General features: G+C 40.1%; 1 protein-coding gene across 8 annotated transcripts in view; it reads left to right on the top strand.

Annotated features, from left to right (window-relative positions):
* STXBP6 (syntaxin binding protein 6) overlaps positions 1-18,264 on the top strand; it is a 335,859-nt gene that overhangs the window by 132,767 nt on the left and 184,828 nt on the right. For all 8 annotated transcript variants that reach the window (XM_057544156.1, XM_057544157.1, XM_057544154.1 and 5 more), the window contains one exon: positions 860-1,048. In XM_057544156.1, coding sequence (XP_057400139.1) covers positions 895-1,048 — 154 coding nt within the window. In that variant the 5' untranslated portion in view covers positions 860-894. The remainder of the gene's footprint in view (positions 1-859; positions 1,049-18,264) is intronic.

The raw sequence follows: 18,264 nt of genomic DNA, 5'->3' as shown, positions 1-18,264 counted from the left end.
TGAGTTTTTTCACAGTTATTACAAATGTAAAGGCCTTACTTTTAATGATTCTATAGTGCATTTCAAGCAAGTGAGAGGTTAAACCACAAATTGAAAATTGCTTCATGTGTGAATCAACTTGCTGCTCATTCTTTTTTTTTTATTTTAGTTGATTTACAGTGTTCTAGATGTACAGCAAAGTGATCCAGTTACACACACACACACACACACACACACACACACACACATATATATATATATATATATATATATATTCCATTATAGGGTATTACAAGATATTGAATATAGTTCCCTGTGCTATAGAGTAGGTACTTGTTGTTTATCTAATTTTATATATAGTAGTGTGTTTCTGTTAATCCCAAATTTCCAATTTATCCCTCCCTCCCTTCCTTCCCCTTTGGTAACCATAAGTTTGTTTTCTATGTCTATGAGTCTGTTTATGTTTTATAAATAAGTTCATTTATATCATTTATTTAGATTCCACATATAAGTGATATCATGTGATATTTGTCCTTCTCTGACTTACTTCACATAGTATGATAATCTCTAGGTCCATCCATATTGCTGCAAATGGCATTATTTCATTGTTTTTTATGGCTGAGTAGTTTTCCATTATGCGTGTACACCACATCTTCTTTATCCATTCATCTGTGGATAGACGTTTACATTGCTTCCATGTCTTGACTATTGTAAATAGTATTGCTATGAACATTGGGGTGCATGTATCTTTTTGAAATAGAGTTTTCATCTTTTCTGGCTATTTGCCCAGGAGTGGGATTGCTGGATCATACCTGCTGCTCATTCTTACACGAGCCCTTATAATACTGCCAACTCCAGCTTGCCTTTTCTTTTTCTTTAGAAAACTCACTGCGTGCCCTGCTTGCTTGGTCAACAATGAGTGCCAAGTCTGCCATCAGCAAGGAAATTTTTGCACCTCTTGATGAAAGGATGCTGGGAGCTGTCCAAGTCAAGAGGAGGACAAAGAAAAAGATTCCTTTCTTGGCAACTGGAGGTCAAGGCGAATATTTAACTTACATCTGCCTGTCAGGTAATGAAAATCAGATATGAATATTATTAAAACAACTTCTGTTTTAAAGCAGTTAATTCTAAGGTATCCAGGAGGGTTATAGACCAAGGTTTGGATACACCTGCCTTTCCATTCCTTTCCTGTTTCTCTGTTACCTTCTTTGATCCTTATTTACTCATGGCACCTTGGCTTTTGATGTTGCCTAGTATGGAAAGGTAATGAAGTGCAATTTTAATGTCCTTTCAGTTTCATTAAGAGCATCTGTAAAGGGTTTGGCAAACACTTCTGTTTGTCCATACTTTTCCTTCACTAGGGCCTTGACAGAAAGTGGGCTATCCTCTGAGATTTTTTGTTTTAGAACACTTCCTGGTATTTGCATAATTGTTACTACCAGCAGCCTGAGTTTCGTTGACTTTTCTTTTTCTTAACAGTTGCCAATAATCAGTAATAGCTGGTCTCAAGATAGATATTGACACTGTATGGAATGTGAGAAAGTAGACTCAGCTCATAAATCACAGCTTTGCCTGACAGCTGTTCTTTGTCAGGAAGAGACATCTGTTCTACTAAGCTTAGAATTTTGTGGGATTACTTTTTTTCTCTTTGCGTTTGTGATTGTAGGATATCTGTGGGACTTACTGTGAATTCATACCAAGTTTTTTGAGATGAAATTTGGATAAGTTTTCCATGGAACTATGGGTGACGCTAATCTGAGCACATGGAGCATTTGTAATATTTCTGATATTTCTTGTAACTGGGCAATGGAGGAATTAGGCTTACCTTAATTCATCGTTTTTCCAATTTTCTTCAGTTGTGGCCTGGGAATAAAACTTTATTTTTGGACCCATTTTTAGCTTTCTTTAAAAAAAATTAAGCCTCAGATCATTTGTTTATCAGAATTTATTTCAAGGTGGAAATAGCTTTTTTTCCAGAAAGGACACGTAGAGATAATAATAGGACTGTATCTTAGTTTTAAATAAAATGGAAATATAGCCCTTTGGTAAGAATGCCTTTTCAATGGTTAGAATGAGAATTGACCTTGAAATATTGGTCTCTCTTTAATTCCAAGTAACAATTAGGTTAATAAGATTTGGTGACTGTTGGAAGACATTTGCATTCCTTTAGTGTGCTGAGCAGTGCTTGCCATATATAATAGGGGCTCAATTAATATCTAAAGAAGTAGCCTTTCCTAATACCTTCCTAGTATTTTGTTAATGAGGTTCAGGTCTTAAAAATATTTCCACATCTTTAAATTTGAATTCTAGAGTTTCCGCTTATACCAATAAGGAATAGAATGCATTAAAAGAAATTTTGTTTTGTGTTTGGGCTGAGCTGAACATGGGGTGAGCAGGGACCCATAATATTCTAATTAACCTCCATTCTCTCAATGTTTCATTGAGATTTCTTGAAGACCAGTAGTTGCAGAAAAGGTGGATGAAAAAAAGGGCGGTTTTGTTTGCCTTTTAGGCACATGTTATTGTCAGCCTCTTTCTGATCATGCAGTCTGCAAGAGTGATAATGGGGCCTCTAATTCCCTCTCCCGGTGAAAGAGCATGACCCTTTCCCCTGCCATAGGAGATAATGACCGGGGACTTACTGGATAACTGCATTTCCTTTACATATTACCAAGACCTTCAGGTTTCAAGCCTGCAGCTATGAGAATTACTTTTCTGTTGCATTCTAATGGAGGACAGTCTTGAGTTCTGAAAAGTCTCATCCTTTTCATGGATTTGAATTTTGAGAGGATAGGTTAGCAAAGCAGATCTGACATTTAAGCAGCTGATTTAATGGAAACTGGGGCAGGAGAAGGCCAGGCAAGTTTGACACCCACAGTGTTTTTGCAGTTTGATTTTTCTCGTAATTGAGAAAGAAGCAGCCACCTTTATTTTCGAACTCATGAAAAGCGTAGAGGCCTATCAGTACATCTTTGATAAGGTGTTGTTTTAATTAACAAGTAATTAATTAATTACACACATATTTATTAAGTACTTTTTGTGTGCTGAGCACTCTTGGTGCTGGGGGTTCAGTTAGGAGAAAAACTCATGAAGCTTACCTTGTTTGTTGGGGAAGGAGCAGTAGACATTAATATTTTATTCACTAAAATAAACATAATTATTAACTGTGAAAAGGTTAAAGAGGAAAAATATAGTGACGTGAAAGCATGTGTGAGGAGGATTTGACCTGGTTGGGAGAACCCAGAGCTGCAAGAAAAGTAGGGCCTCACTGGTTCTGAAAAGAAATGGTGTGGGTGCAGGGAGCATTCCAGGGAGAGGAAGGGCGGCTTCTTTGAAAGATGAACTGGATTCTGAGTTCATCCTTGTCTCCTGTTTAGTCCTGTTTAGTCTTTGTAGCTCAACTCACATAGGAGGCTGTGAAGTGAAAGCAGAGCCCTGGAGTGACAGCTGTTCCTTCCTGCTATCAGTGTGAACCTCCTATGCTTTCTGGGAGTCTGAGCCCTTCAACTCTTGTGGCTTGGCTGATGAAAACCAGCTCTCCATTTTGAATAGGCAAAATTTGTCCAAATTAGGGCAATGTCCACAAATAATTTTTAACCACTTTTCAAACAGCATAAAGAGTGGTACTCTTTTTTTAAAGAGGAGAGTATCAAAGCTTTAAAAGTTTGCCAACATATGCATGTAAGCATGGGTGTTTTATATACCCAATGTCTTTTACTAATGATTCTTTGTGTGAATTTTTTTCCACCAGTATTTGGCAGAGTTTATAATCTGAGAGGGAGAGGCCTGTGATCATGAGACTTGTTATTTTCAGAGCGGGTTGTATATCCTCTAGGGGAATCCAGAATGGTGCTGCAGCAGGGGAAATAAGATCTTTCTTCAGTTATTTAGCTATAATTGTGTAAGGAGAGAAATAACCTCTCCAATTCATCCATGGAGCTTTGGGATAGAATTTGATTGTTTCTCATTGGACTTCCTGGCTGGCTTCTTGAATGGTATGCAGATACTTACATACTTAGAGGCCTCTGTAATTAACATTCTTAAAGCATTGTTTTCCACTTTCTCTTTTCAGCAATGGCTACAATTAAAAAGGCTGACAATACCAAGTGTTGACAAGCATGTGGAGCAATTTGAGCTCTCACACTTTGCTGGTGGGAATGTAAAAATGATAGAATTGCTTTGGTAAACAATTTGACAGTTGTTTATAAAGTCAAACTTGCATTTATATGACTCAACAAGTCTTTTCCTAGGCATTTACCCAAGAGAAATAAAAACATATGTCTACATAAAGACATGTACATAGGGGTTCATAACAGTTTTATTTATAATAACCAAAAATCAGAATTCAGATGTCCATCTATATGTGAGTGAATAAAATTATTTTTATAACTATGCAGTGGAATGCTACCTGGAAATTACATGAACTACCAATACGTGCAGCAACATGGATGAATCTCAAAAGCCTTGTGTTATGTGGGGGGAAAAAAAAACGGAAAAGACAACATGATGTATGATTCTATTTATATGAAATTCTAGAATGGACAGAACTTAAGCTATAGTGACAGAAAGCCCATTGGTGGTTGCCAGGGGGTGGAGTTGGTGATTGATTGCAAAGGAGCATGAGGGGATTTCTTGCAACGGTGTAAGGGTTCTATATGTTGATTGTGGTGGTGGTTACCTGGGTGTATCACAAGTAACCACCAACTCATCAAACTACACACTTAAAATGGGTGCATTTTATTATTTGTAAATATATCTTGGTAAAATTGATTCTAAAAAATGTCTTACAGAGTCACTTGTGGATGATCATAAGAATTAATTAACCTTCTTATCTCAGTCTGCTCTGTAAGATGGACAGAAACTAGCCCTCTCCCTTAAAGGTATGAGAAGTTATCCTAGATGGCCTTTTGAGTCCTCAGACAGAAGCAGCTGTGTATCATGTAAACCTGTGCTTCCATCTATCTGATCTGTGTGTCAATAGTTCCTTATAGCACCTGGCACATTGCCGAGTATAGACACAATAGATGCTTAAATGGAAGATGCTATGTAAATGGATAGCTTACTAAATACTTGATGATAGTATGGACTTTATTTATAACTTAGAGCTGTTAACTCATTCAAACTGTAAAGCAAGCTCTGCCTACAACTATTTCTATAATCAGTTGCCCCCTCCATGAAATTTGGGTCTATAATACTACACTAGACACTGTCTGTGGAGAGTGTTTCTCTCTAAATAAATGCACTTCTTACCTATCAAAAAAAAAAAAAATACTACACTAGAAGCATGCTAAGAAGTTAATATCAATTTGCTATTAGAGGCCAGTTACCTACTGAACATTCCATAATTTCATGTTTAAAATCTATTTTCCTGATCCTGTTTTAATTCAATATGCATAATGTATAATGCTACCCTTCATATACGTAAGTGGATAAAAATCTTTCCTTGGCTGCTCCCCATAGAAGGAGCGTGAAGAAACTTCAATTTTTGTAATTAATACATTCTCTTATATAAACTTTAATTTTTGTGATTAAAACATTCTCTGTTCTTAAAACAGAGAATCTTAATCTTTTCAGAATGATTTTAGATTTGTAGAGAGCAAAATTTTATTATTAAAAAAAAAAAGTTCTGAATGATCTTTGATGAAATCATTTATGTAAATGGATCCCCATGGAAGGTAATGATGGGGATTAGGAGGCTAGGACTTGGCAATACTGTTCTTTATCTCCGTAGTTGCCAGTCCTGGGTGTTCCTTAGAATAACCTCTAGAATTCTATGGATGGCCTGGTTCCACCTAGGCCCTACTAATGCAGGACTAGGGGTAGTGGGGAAACTTACCTGTATCTTGAAAGTGTCATGCATGAGCTACTGAAGCTAAGGTTGAGAAGTTTCACTATCTTGGGGAGTTATGCTCTGCGTTGTCTTATTGGTATACTTGACATAATGATATATTTATGGTACTCAGTTCTATCAAAAGAATACATCTTAGTCTTTTTCTTTTTGACTAGCCATGGTCAAAGCTCTGAATTTTTCTGGGATTTCAACTCAGTTGACAAGTTCAAAGCTTCTTTTAGGCCCTGAGGTTCTAGGATTCTGAACCCCCTTGGAAATTTTATAGCAAATTTCATTCTTGTTTCATATGTATCATATAGGGAGAAATTCAGGTTGTTAATAATCCAGATGGACATTCAAGCCAATTATGAGGGTTTGAGGACATTTTGTATAGGTTGCTATTGGATTAGGGTAACCAAAGTTAATTGTCAGAGATCTGGCATAAGAAAGAAATTCTTTTTATCTACTTTCTAAAGTCAGACAGGATCTCATCACAAGGTCTATAAATATTATAAGAGAGAGAAGGAAAAAATACAAGACAGATGAAATTTGACCTTGATAGAAATGGTTTATTCAGGAGTAGTGAGCTGACTTTTCAAGACATTTTATCCAGGAAAAATGAAGAAATCCACACTGAACTCAGAGATGGACGAAGATATTAGTAGTGAAAGAAGAAATACAAAACAACTATAATGATGATATATATTTGTTATTATACTTTGTTATAGAAGTAGTAAATATTGAAAATACCAATCTTTCAGATATTATGTAGAAGAAAATAAAAATCATCCTGTGTATGTTTTTTTATTTGTTTTCATTCCAGTTAATCCTCACAACATCCCTATCCCTATCCCAGTTAGGTGGTATATTCTTCTTTTCCCAGATGCAAGCACCAGTGTTCATCAGAGAGGTCGTGATGTCCCAGGGTCACCACTTTTGAAGTAACAGAAATCCACCCAGTCCTTGTGACCCCATTGGCCATGCTTGTAGTGCCACAGCACCTCATTTTTTCTGACATAGGTCAGGAGGGCTTGTGGTGTAGAGTGAGCCATATTTTAAGGAACAGGTTTCTCCCTAACTCTTCAAAATTCATAAAGACGTTGAACAGTTTTGACCTGTACTGTGTCTTCTATCTCATTTCTGAGGTTTTTGAGTAATAGACTCTCCTCCTTTTGGAATATACATCAGGGTAAGCTTTTTATCTCTTTATTATAGAGATTTGGTGTGTAAACCCAGCCCTAAAACTTTAAGTAGCTCTAGAAGACAGTGCAATCAAAAACAAAGTTATTTCCAGTGTCATGATTATATGATTCTTTGTACATCCTTTTTTATTTTAGAAAAATATAATATCTTCTATTATATTTTACATTGAGAATTTGGCCCTTTTGTGACATGTGCATAGACACATTGGATTAAAACATTTGCAATGATATCCTTGGTTACATGAAGTTAAAAGTAGAGAGGGTTTTCTTCTGCAGTGTTTTCTGGCTCAGCAGATGTTGCCACCAGGTGTCATTTGTAAATGACCTTCAGTGTAGCACCTGCCATGAACCCATCACATGCTTCAGTGCTCAATAAGGTTAGAGAAGCACCAGTCCCCCTGTGAATTAGGAGTAGTAATAATACTAATAATAGTAATAGTATTTATTGAGTTCTTATATTGGGCATGATTTTATGCCCTTTACATATATTAACTCATTTAATCCTTATGACAATGAGGTAGATAACAGTACCATCCTCATTTTGTAGATGAGGAAACTGAGCATACGGAATTCAATTGGCTGGTCCAAGGTCATCGGTTTGTGAGTTACAAAACAGATTTAAACCCAGGTGGTTTGATTCTAGGCCTGTATTCCCTTAGACACTGTGCTCCTCTGTTTGTCTGTCTGTCTCTTAGGCATAAGAGTTATATGAGAGAGGACTTCCCAAACCAAGCATCTTTTCTCACACTCCCTCGCACATCTTTAGAGATAATCATGTTTCGCGATTACTCTACTTTCCTACCAGTTTAGGCCTTGGTTGGTTTGGGCTGGGAGGTGACAGTCCTCTACACCAATATCTAGGCTGTTAAGGAAGCCCCACAGGAGAATGATAGTGTCAACGGATGTATTTGAGTCTTAGAGAAAATCAGTTCCCCAGGGAAATTCTGAGAGGCTCCTGACAAGGATACCGCCCTGTATGAACTTTTCTTCAGTTATGCAGTAAAAAAAAAAAGTAGATGCCTTAAAATTTTTTTAGAGTTTCCTTGATGGTTCTAGATCTCTTCCTGAGAAAACTGGTAGTAATAATATTTGTCTTTGCTAAAGCCTTGTGAATAGGGGACTCCAAAAACGGAGAACAAAGCACTTAACAGATGTGATATCATTTAATCCTGGCAACAGCTTTGTGGTGTGGCTTTTGTTGTCTACTTTCCTTGAAATAGCCAAGGTTTAAAGTGGGCGGGCACACTGCCCAGGGGCAGACAGCTAGATGGTGATAAGGCTGAGACTCAAATCTGGGTCCCTCTCCCTCCCAAGTGTGCAGTCTTTAAAATTTTTTTTCAGGACAAGCCTGGACCCAAGAAACTGAACTCTCCCCTTCCTTAAAAACAATGTGACAACATGCCTTGTGCAAAGCGTTTTAATCTCCAAGGATTTAGAGGACGTGCTGTTGACTGCTTTAGCTTTTCTAGTGGTTTCGCACGCCAACAGAATTTTCTTTTTCCATTCTCTCATGTACGCGTTCCAATACTAAAACCAGATGGAAACAAGGGAAAACTCTTAACAGAGGCTAGTGCCAAAACATTTCCTTTAAAAAGGAAACTCCATCTGTGCTCTCTCCCACCACACAGCCCACTGTGAAGCACAGGGATTTCACAGCTGATTCACTTATTTTCGTTTTGATTAGTTTTGACTAATTGCAAAGGTAGAGCAAGTGGAGGTTCGGGAGATTGCAAACTAAGGCAGCTCTCCTTCTGGGATGTTGCTGGCGAGGTGCTGGGAACCTGGCCAATGTCCTAAACAGCAGCCTAGCAGTAGGCAGGGTTTTAATTGATGCAGATACGTTCTTTGGTGGTCGTGGTTTTTACCCCTTTTAGATTGCGCGTTAAACATCATCAGGGATTCATTCATCAGTAAATTGTAGTCAGAGGTGCTTGGGACCACAACAAGTCTCCATTGCTCCAGGCCTTCTCCCAGCCCAGCTGTGCAGAACACGGGCGTAGGCATAAGACTGACTTGGGGTAAAATACTGGCTTGTACTAGGTCTTTCAAGTCTTTGATACTCAGTTTTCTCATCTATAAAATGGAAATAATATCCATATCCCAAGGGCATTTTGAGGATTAACTGAACTCTGTGTGTGTGTGTGTGTGTGTGTGTGTGTGTATAAGTCCTGATTCCTAGAAAGTACTCAGCTTTATGAGCAGTATTATTACCTTGTCACTAAATGGGACATCCACCTGTTATTGCCATCCAAACGTAATTCATCTGCAGATTTTAGAAAACATGTGAATGTTTGTCTGATAGGCTTCTGTGACCCATGTCATGTGAGACAAAAATCACATGAAAACCCAGATTTGTCTTGGGATTTTCCTACCTCCCCTTCCACACTTTTTCCCTTTCCCTCTCAAGTTCACTTTCCCCTCCCCTCTGTGCCCCACCCCTGCCAGGGATCTCAAGGTCATTCTGACTCCCAGTTTCTAAACCTAGCTTCTCTTAATTCTCTGTTCCAAATTATACCGCCCCACGCAAACTGGAATACCAGGGGGAGGCCCACTGCTCTTCTATTTCTGAGAGTTTGAAGACGTTCACTCTGATCTCATGAGTATTTGCACGTTGTTGGGTATGTTGGATGCTGAGGTCCTGTGTTCAGGCCTCTTTATCCCCTTTTGTGGGGAGTTAGAACTGGCTTAGTGGAGTTCCTGTCTCTGAAATGGGAGATGTTATTTTCCTACACCTAATCTTCCCTGATCAAAAGAAAAATTGAAACAAAATAAACCCAAACATCCTTTGGGGTCAATCAAGTGCACTGTTAAGCAAACAGCAGAAGTGGGAGAGGCTGGTACAAACGCCTGTGGACCCAGCTTTTCAGCCCAGATCAGGTTCTTGTTCGCCCAGCTCTTTCCTGTGACCTTTCCTTTAGAGAGAGAGAGAGAGAGAATGAATACGAGTGATATTTCCCTGCCAGTTACAGTCATGCTAAACCACACGCAGAATTTTCCAGAAGAAACCATAAATGACCACGAGGACAGTGAGGTTGCGTGAGAGTAGATGACTAGTTCGTTAGTGTGCTTGAGACTTGCTCCCATTTCTCTCTGGTCTCCCCTGTCATCTCCATGATAGCACTTAGCATGGCCAGGTTGTATTTGTCAGTCTGCTTTCTGTTTACCTCCCCAGACTGCCATTCCCTAGAGGGCAGGGTCCATGTTGTACACACCTCATCCCTTTGTGGAACAGATGAAGTGTCTGGGGGAAAATCAGGCAAAATCCCCTTTGCCTGAGACTGCTGGCTCCGACTCACAGTCTGGGCTGGAGCTCCAGCCTGTGAGCTGGAGTAGTTTTTTTTCCTTTGGTTTGGTTTTGTTTGTTTGTTTGTTTAAGATGCTGCTGGGTGGTCTTTGAATTCCCTTGGAATTCATCAGGTTACTGAGCAGGAGTTTTTATTCTACCTAACAGCCCAGTTACCAAGAAGAAAATGTAGATTTCTCTGATTTATTCAGACTCGAAGAATCATCAAAAATGAGCAATTTATAAATGCTTCTGTCGTCACCTACAGTGGGATGCTGTTATCTCAAATTTTTGAAGCACTTAAGTGTTTCTCCTGAAGAAAGAGTTCACATTACAGGGGAATAAATGACCATTTAATGAGCATTAAATACATCGAAACTTTCCCTGAATGGTCTTTTCTCACAGCAATCGTTTTTAGTTCTACACATTTCCTTAAAGTCGGCTTTCAAGGGAAAAATGGAAACTCTATTTTTATTAAAAATCTCTGAGGATATTCATACTGTCTCCCCCTCCCCCTTACACACCGTTTTAACACAAATTATTATTTATTCACCGCATGTGGTTCCCACGTACCTTAGGTTGTAGACCCCATGCCCAACTACATTTGATGTTTATATCAGTTTAAAAAATTATGCTGCTTTGAGAAGCTACAGCAGCTTGGCAAGTGGATTTGAGATGACAAGAATATATCCAGCCTTGATTCCTGGAGATCTCAGTTTCCATTTTCATAAGAGGAAGCAACAGAATTGAGAGTTGTCCTTTTTGGTTTTCCAGCTAATATGAGTAAGCAGCAGTTAACATAAGTTTTTTCTCTGGTTAGACTCCTTTCCACCTTGTGGGTAGGTAAGAATCAACTGTTTTTGGATCCATGAATTTTCAACTGTATTTCTCCCTATAAAATGTAAATGTGTTCTTTATCAAAAACATAAAGTGCCACCAGAAAAAGAAAAAAAATGGGAAAAAGCATGTAAAAATTGTGACATTGGCTGTTTCGGTTTCACATTTTTTTTAATACCCCTCCCCCTTTATAATATTCTAGGTACAATTTTGTCTTCTTTTTTCTTTTTTTTTTATTAGTTTTTTTTTTTAATTTATTTATTTTTATGGCTGTGTTGGGTCTTCGTTTCTGTGCAAGGGCTTTCTCTAGTTGTGGCAAGCGGGGGCCACTCTTCATCGCGGTGCGCGGGCCTCTCACTGTCGCGGCATCTCTTGTTGCGGAGCACAGGCTCCAGACGCGCAGGCTCAGTAGTTGTGGCGCACGGGCCTAGTCGCTCCGCGGCATGTGGGATCTTCCCAGACCAGGGCTCGAACCCGTGTCCCCTGCATTGGCAGGCAGATTCTCAACCACTGCGCCACCAGGGAAGCCCTTTTTTCATTTTTATGGTAACAAAAATTTTAATTTTTTACACAGTCTTTATAAGGTTAATTTTAATGGCTTCTTGGGCGCCATAGAGTATTTAACCATTCATCTGTTGCTTGATATTTTGTTTTTTCAATTTTCACAGTGAGAAATAAGGAACTTGGTCTTGCCTTTTTTTAGAAAATACCCCTCTTACAGATGAGGAAATTGAGGCACACACATAACGTGTAAGAGGAAACCTCCACACTGCTCCTGAGGGGTAGGAGCAACTGGAATCTCAGTGCTCTGTGGGCCAAAATAAGCTTATCTCAAAGCCCACGTCTGCCAGAACGCCTTAAAAGTAAAATATCCTATGAGTTTGTATGCTTAACAGCTGGTTAGTCATCTCTATGATATTTAAGATAGTTCTAGATCAGGTTCTCTTTGAGGTTCATATGATATCTGTTCCCTTTAGGATTGGGACGTTAGGCGATTTTCATGTGCATTTGCAGGTGTTCGTGCGTGTGTGTGTAACTATGTTTACAGAAAAAGAAGGTATGTGTCTTACCTAGAGTCAGCCCTCATGTTCCTTCAAAGAGGTGGCTCTTCGCCCCATCTTTTTGGTCTGTTTCACGTACTGATTCATTCGACACCTTCTGTACTGTTGTTAGATGAGAGATGGGGGAAGTGGTAAATGTCAACCAAACATATGATGCTTTTTTTCCTAGGTCAGTGCATTTCCTTAATGATTCACATATGACATTATTTCAGATCCAACATTTGAACCTACGGAGCAAATAGGATGAGGGAAATTAACTTCTTAGGAATTTTCTTTCAGAACTCTAGATTTTTATAGCTAGGAGAACCCTTAGTCATTCTCAAATACATCACCAACTTTTATATGAAAAACGAGGCCCAGGAGGTTGGGTGGCTTGGCTGACATCGCAGAACCACTGCAGTCAGGCAAAAGAAGGAAGTAAACATGCCCTGATCTTGCCAGGTCGGTTTTTGACCTTGGGAGTGCCTCTGGTTGAAGTGGGGTGAGATGAGAAAGAGATGAGTTTCGTAGCTAAACTGAATTGGAGGATATATCTCCGTGCCTTTCCTTTTCACTTCAGTATGCAGGCACGATCTGTACCACTCACTCCTGGGAAGAACCTGTCAGCTGCCGATCAAGGAAGTGGCTCTGTCCGTTCTGGGGTCTGGGTATTGTAAGAAACTGGACGTGGGTTACCTGTAACAGCCAAGTGTGCAGGCTTATCTTACTTCTCTGTCACTTCCTCCTGGGCTTGGAGACCCATAAAGTGGAGAGTGCCCAGTGAGAGTGTTTTCGAGGGGAAAAGCCAAAATGTCATTGTCTCTAAATGTGATGCACTGCCTGATCCATTGGGCTAAGAGAAGAAAATGTTAGAATTTCTATTTAAAATATAATTGTTTTCTAATTTATATCTTTCCTGTATGTTTTATAATCGCCATGATATTTTAGAGCCGTAGTTCAAGTCTGTAACTTACAAGCATGCATATATTGGCAGTTAATACTCATAAGTTTTTATTGAGGGGATGCATAGTCAGAAATGGTTGGAGGGCTTCCCTGGTGGCGCAGTGGTTAAGAATCCGCCTGCCAACGCAGGGGACACGGGTTCGAGCCCTGGTCTGGGAAGATCCCACATGCCGCAGAGCAACTAAGCCTGTGAGCCACAACTACTGAGCCTGCGCTCTAGAGCCCGCGAGCCACAACTAGTGAGCCCGTGTGCTACAACTACTGAAGCCCGTGTGCCTAGAGCCTGTGCTCCGCAACAAGAGAAGCCACCGCAATGAGAAGCCCAGGCACCACAACAAAGAGTAGCCCCCGCTCGCTGCAACGAGAGAAAGCCCGTGCGCAGCAACAAGGACCCAACGCAGCCAAAAATAAATAAAAATTAATTAATAATTAATTAATTAAAAATGCTTTTTAAAAAAAAAGGGTTGGAGAGCCCCAGCTAGAGTCGTGGGGGATGGAAGCTTTTGCTACAATAACAACAGCTTCTGGCTGGTGGACTGTAAACGATTGTTGTAAAATTTCTGGCTTTTAGACGTAGTTGCCCCAAGCAGTGAGCATAAAACTGCCCTTTGGAATCAGCCTAAGCCCCACTCCTGCCCCTAACCCACCCCCAGTGATTCCATGGCTTTCTGGAAGGCAGAGAGCCACCTGCTGTGCGAACTAAGTGTCCTAACACAGGTGAGGGGCCTGACACAGTGCTTGGCGCTTGGTAGTTGCAAATGATGGCTCTCCTTTTGGAACCTGAGATCTGGTGAAGATAGTTATCTGTTTCAGTTCTAATGTTTGGTTTGATTTGGACTGGCTGTAAACAACTGTGTTTTTGCTTTTCGTACACTATCATCAAGTCCCACGTGGTTGATTTAGTTCTGAAGCTTCTTGGCCTTTTGTACTGTTTAAAACAGGGAAACCTACATTTCCTTTCTGGGCCTGACGTTTATTGATTCATCCAGGGGAGCCTCATTCTTTGCTGATAGAGCAATGTCCTAGAGCAATTCTGTTTGTTAGTGCATTTCCTCTTTTGTACATAATTATTATTTTTTTTATTTGTCAGTTGTTATACTTCATAGGTTAGAGTTGTAGAGACCATTTACTTCGAGCATGGCTATGTCACCCTTCTTTGAGAAAGAAATTTTTTGAACTTAAATTCAAATACTAGGTCTCCAAAAGGCATTCAGCTGTGTCACAGCTAACATAAACATAAGTGAGAATATTCCCTTTTCCATGGAATTCGGACCTATTAAAAGTATCGCTTTTGTTTCCAGAAATAGCACAGTTCTGAGGATGCGTTTGACTTTCTGTGAGTGTGTATTTCAGAGATCGTGTTTACCCTCCATTCCCCTTTCCCTATTGCTCCTCACTTCAGGGGTCCTGTTCAGCTCCTCTTAGGTACTAATACCCTTTGCAGCCCATCTCAATTGGCCACTGTTCCCTCACTTATGTTATTGAAAACACAGTTCCTCAGAGTGACTGCTCTGAGATGTTAGGAGAGAAATACTATAATTTATGAAAACCTTTACAGACTGATATGTAATCTGAATACCTTCCCTGAGGGCATTTGTATTTGCAAAACATGGCAACCCTCTAAGACTAATGATGCTGGTGGTGGTAGTAACACTGAGAGCATTTATTGAACAATTCCTATCACCCATTTTGTACCTTCTCAGATATTATATCTGGGGTTGATACACACACTGGATAAACATGTGGGTGTCCTGTTTTGATCATTATTCCACAGTGCTTATTTCCTCATGTCCATGTTGGAAGCATTCATTTGTTCAACGCTAATACTTAAGGACTCCTGCTTGGAACCTTTTTGTATGGTGACAGTTTTTACCTTGAATTTTAGAGGACAGCCTGTTAAATGGACTTTGATTTCATTTAATTTGGTTGCTGTTGGTTTTTGCATTTTAACAAAAAAGTGTTGCAGAAAAAACACAACTTGATACTAAGGAGCCTTGCATCACTCATTTTCATAAAGCGACTTCCTGACCAAGGGCACTTAGTATTATAAATGCCTGCTTCAGTTTCAGAAAGTGTGTTTGTGGTGTTTTTTTAAAAATCACTGTTAGCCAGCCTTCCAGATAAAATTCTCTGGCTTTGAGACCGTGATATGATAGGGATCTTGTTGCCAAGATTTTTCTACATAATATTTCAAACTCGCTTCCTTCCAAAATCTAATTTTATTCTGAGCTACAGTATAGCTCTGTGAATGTTGAGGTCAGAGGAAGAAAGGCATCTTCTTCCTCTGAGCATAAAACGAGCTCTTTGAATCTGGACTGGGGATACCGTACAGGTCACAAGCAAGGGGGTCACTGCATTGTCTTGCAGCAATGAGTTTAAATTTCCCTGTGACCAGTTTAATTTTTGCCTGGAGGTAAGAATAGGATGGTGGTACTTAAAGTCTTTTGAGGACACAGCACTTGGCATTATACAGTGTAGTTAGTACTATCATAAATACGCTGGTCTGTGCAGTATTGGAAACAAGATTTGGATTGTAATGACTTACTTAGACTTATGAGTTGGATTACTCTAATTTTAACCTAACCACACTGAGTCCAATTAGAACTTTCAAGTTTTACTTTGATGAGAGGTGCTCTGTAGAACATCATTTTCCGAAGTCTCTAATGGGTCTTGAAAAGATAAGAGTTGTCTGTGTTATGTTGACAATTCAGGTACACCGTGTTGGCGAGAAGTTGCAGAAGCCCTTCTGATTTGAGGCTTTTTGTCACGCATAGTGTAACGAGTGGGGAAAACCTAGGGCCCAGAAATGGCTAATCAAGTGATGGTTCTGTGTGCACAATCTGTTTCATCCATTTCCAGGATCAAAGTGACCAGAAGTAACCCTGTATAAGGGCAGAAGTTTTGGAGACAGAAAAAATACGGATTTGAATCTTGGTTCTACTACAGACTAGTTGTATAACCTGTGTAACCTAGAGAGAATCAGCTTGGCCTTTCTGAGCCTCATTCCCCACTTAGTAAAATGGTGGTTAAAAATAGCTATCTTGGTGGACTATTATGAGAACCGGAAAAATTGTATGCGATTATATATGTATGTATGTATGTATGTATGTATGTATGTATATATATATATAAACCACCTTGCTTGGCCCCAGAATATAGTAAATGCTTAATAAATGTTAGTTTCTTCATCGTCCTCATCTGACATTTGAAAGTGTTCTTCTACTGGTGACAAGGAGTAAGAGTCATTAGTCATCTGTCATAGACTGAACTAGAAAAAGGCAAGAAAGCAGCAGCTGGTGACTTTGCACATTCCTCCAAGAGGAATGGAAATCTGTGGAGGCGCCAAAGAGGGTTTCTAGTCCAAGGAAACTTGACACACATTAGGAGCCTGATCACAAGTTTTGTCACTGCCATATTGACTTGTATAAAAGTATCCATTCTGAAGATGAAAATGATCTGTCTTTTCTGAAGAGCAAATAAGTGACAAGTTTCAGTTTAAAGCGAGGAGGTTGGATGATACTTAACATCATTAAATATGCTGAAAGGTTTGGTGTGGTGAAAGCACAGGTGGACTCAGACACAGCTCTGTTCGAAGCTCGGCCGTGTCCCTTTCTAGCTGGGGTCACAGAACGCACCTGACCCCTGTGAATCGCGTTCCTCAGCTAGGCAGTGGGGGGACAATTCATACCTTGTGGGCTTGGTGTGAAAGTTAAACAAGGCCACCTGCCAAGAGCCTGGCACACCAGAGACCTCAGTAAATGCTGGTTGACAGCACACTAAGCTTAGTGTGTGTGGGTGTGTGTCTGTGTGTTTGTATGCACGTACAGAATAGTGCAAAATGCAGCTCCATCCTCAGCTTAAGAGCCCTGAGAATACCTGGAATGCTTAAACAGCAGTACATTCAAGGGAAGAAAACAGTGGGACCCACCCCTGACTGCTTTATGGCTATGCTACCTGTTGACACCAAGTGCCAGTGGCCCTGGCATTAGCATGAGTGTTGTCTCTGTTAAGAGCTAAGTTCCAGTATCTTGTTTGGAAGGAATAGTCAATCCGTGTGTTACAAGAACAAAGCACACAGACACTTGCTTGGTCGTTTAGCATGAGTTTTTTTTTTTTTTTTTTTTAAGCTGATATACTGTCAATTTTAATTTTCTTCTTCTCAAAATGTCATTGTTTGGGTGGAGAGCCTTAAACCCCCGCAGGCAGCAGGCAGCCTTCACAAGTCTATACACAGCCACGGCTTTAAGCTGGGCCACCAGTCTCCAAAGAGCTTGGATTCCCTGCAGTTTGATAACACGCTTTAAAGATATAAAAGAAACCTCTGAAAACCAACTTCTGGTTTATCATTCTATTTTCTCCATGTTCATTTTTATGCAAGCTAATGCCATTCATTTGGATTTTTTTTTCTACCATTCAAAGCTTTCAGAATGAAAGCCTGCCTCTGACGACTTAGTCTGTAGCATTTCAGCTGTGCCCCTGATGAGGTATCACTCCCTTCATCCCAGTAGGCAGCAGCGAAGCCCTCCGCTGTTGGTGTGCCAGTCTTTGTAACTTGGTCCTAACTCCTTACTGAGGGCTTGTTCTTTTCTGTGTCGCTCCAGTCTATTCAAAGGTGCCATGTTTTTTTTGTTTTTTGTTTTTTTCCCTTAATTCCATTGACCCACATGATCAAATACCCGGTAGGCAATGGTTTCTTTGTGTTCAGTTACCCAGTTGTTTGCCAGTTGGAAATTAAACTCTCTCTTGTGCTTTTGGAGGCGCATGGGGATCACTAGCTAGTAGCTGCATCATAGAGTGGAGAAAAGAACTGGGCCTTGGCAGTCCAACAGGCTTGGGTTTGAGCCTTGCACTGATCCCTGCTGTGTGATCTTGAGCAAGTGCCTTCCCTTCTCTGTGCCTTGGTTTCCTCGGTGATAAAGCTGAACGTCGGGTGCGGTTGTAAAGATTAGAGGTGATATGTGTGAAGCACCTGGTATGTTTCCTGGCACATACGAGGTGTGTTGAATGGCAGCTGCTGCTACTGTGGTTGTCATCTCCTGGTTGTCCACCTGGTTGGTTTGGAGCCCTGGCCCTGGTCTCTGTGGAGAAGAACTTGCTGAGGGAAGCGGGGCCAGATCCTGGAACCACCTG

This window comes from Balaenoptera acutorostrata, chromosome 3, assembly GCF_949987535.1.
Source record: "Balaenoptera acutorostrata chromosome 3, mBalAcu1.1, whole genome shotgun sequence".
In the NCBI taxonomy this organism is placed as follows: domain Eukaryota; kingdom Metazoa; phylum Chordata; class Mammalia; order Artiodactyla; family Balaenopteridae; genus Balaenoptera; species Balaenoptera acutorostrata.
Note: the sequence above shows the minus strand (reverse complement) of the source record. Positions and strands in the feature narration are given on the sequence as shown.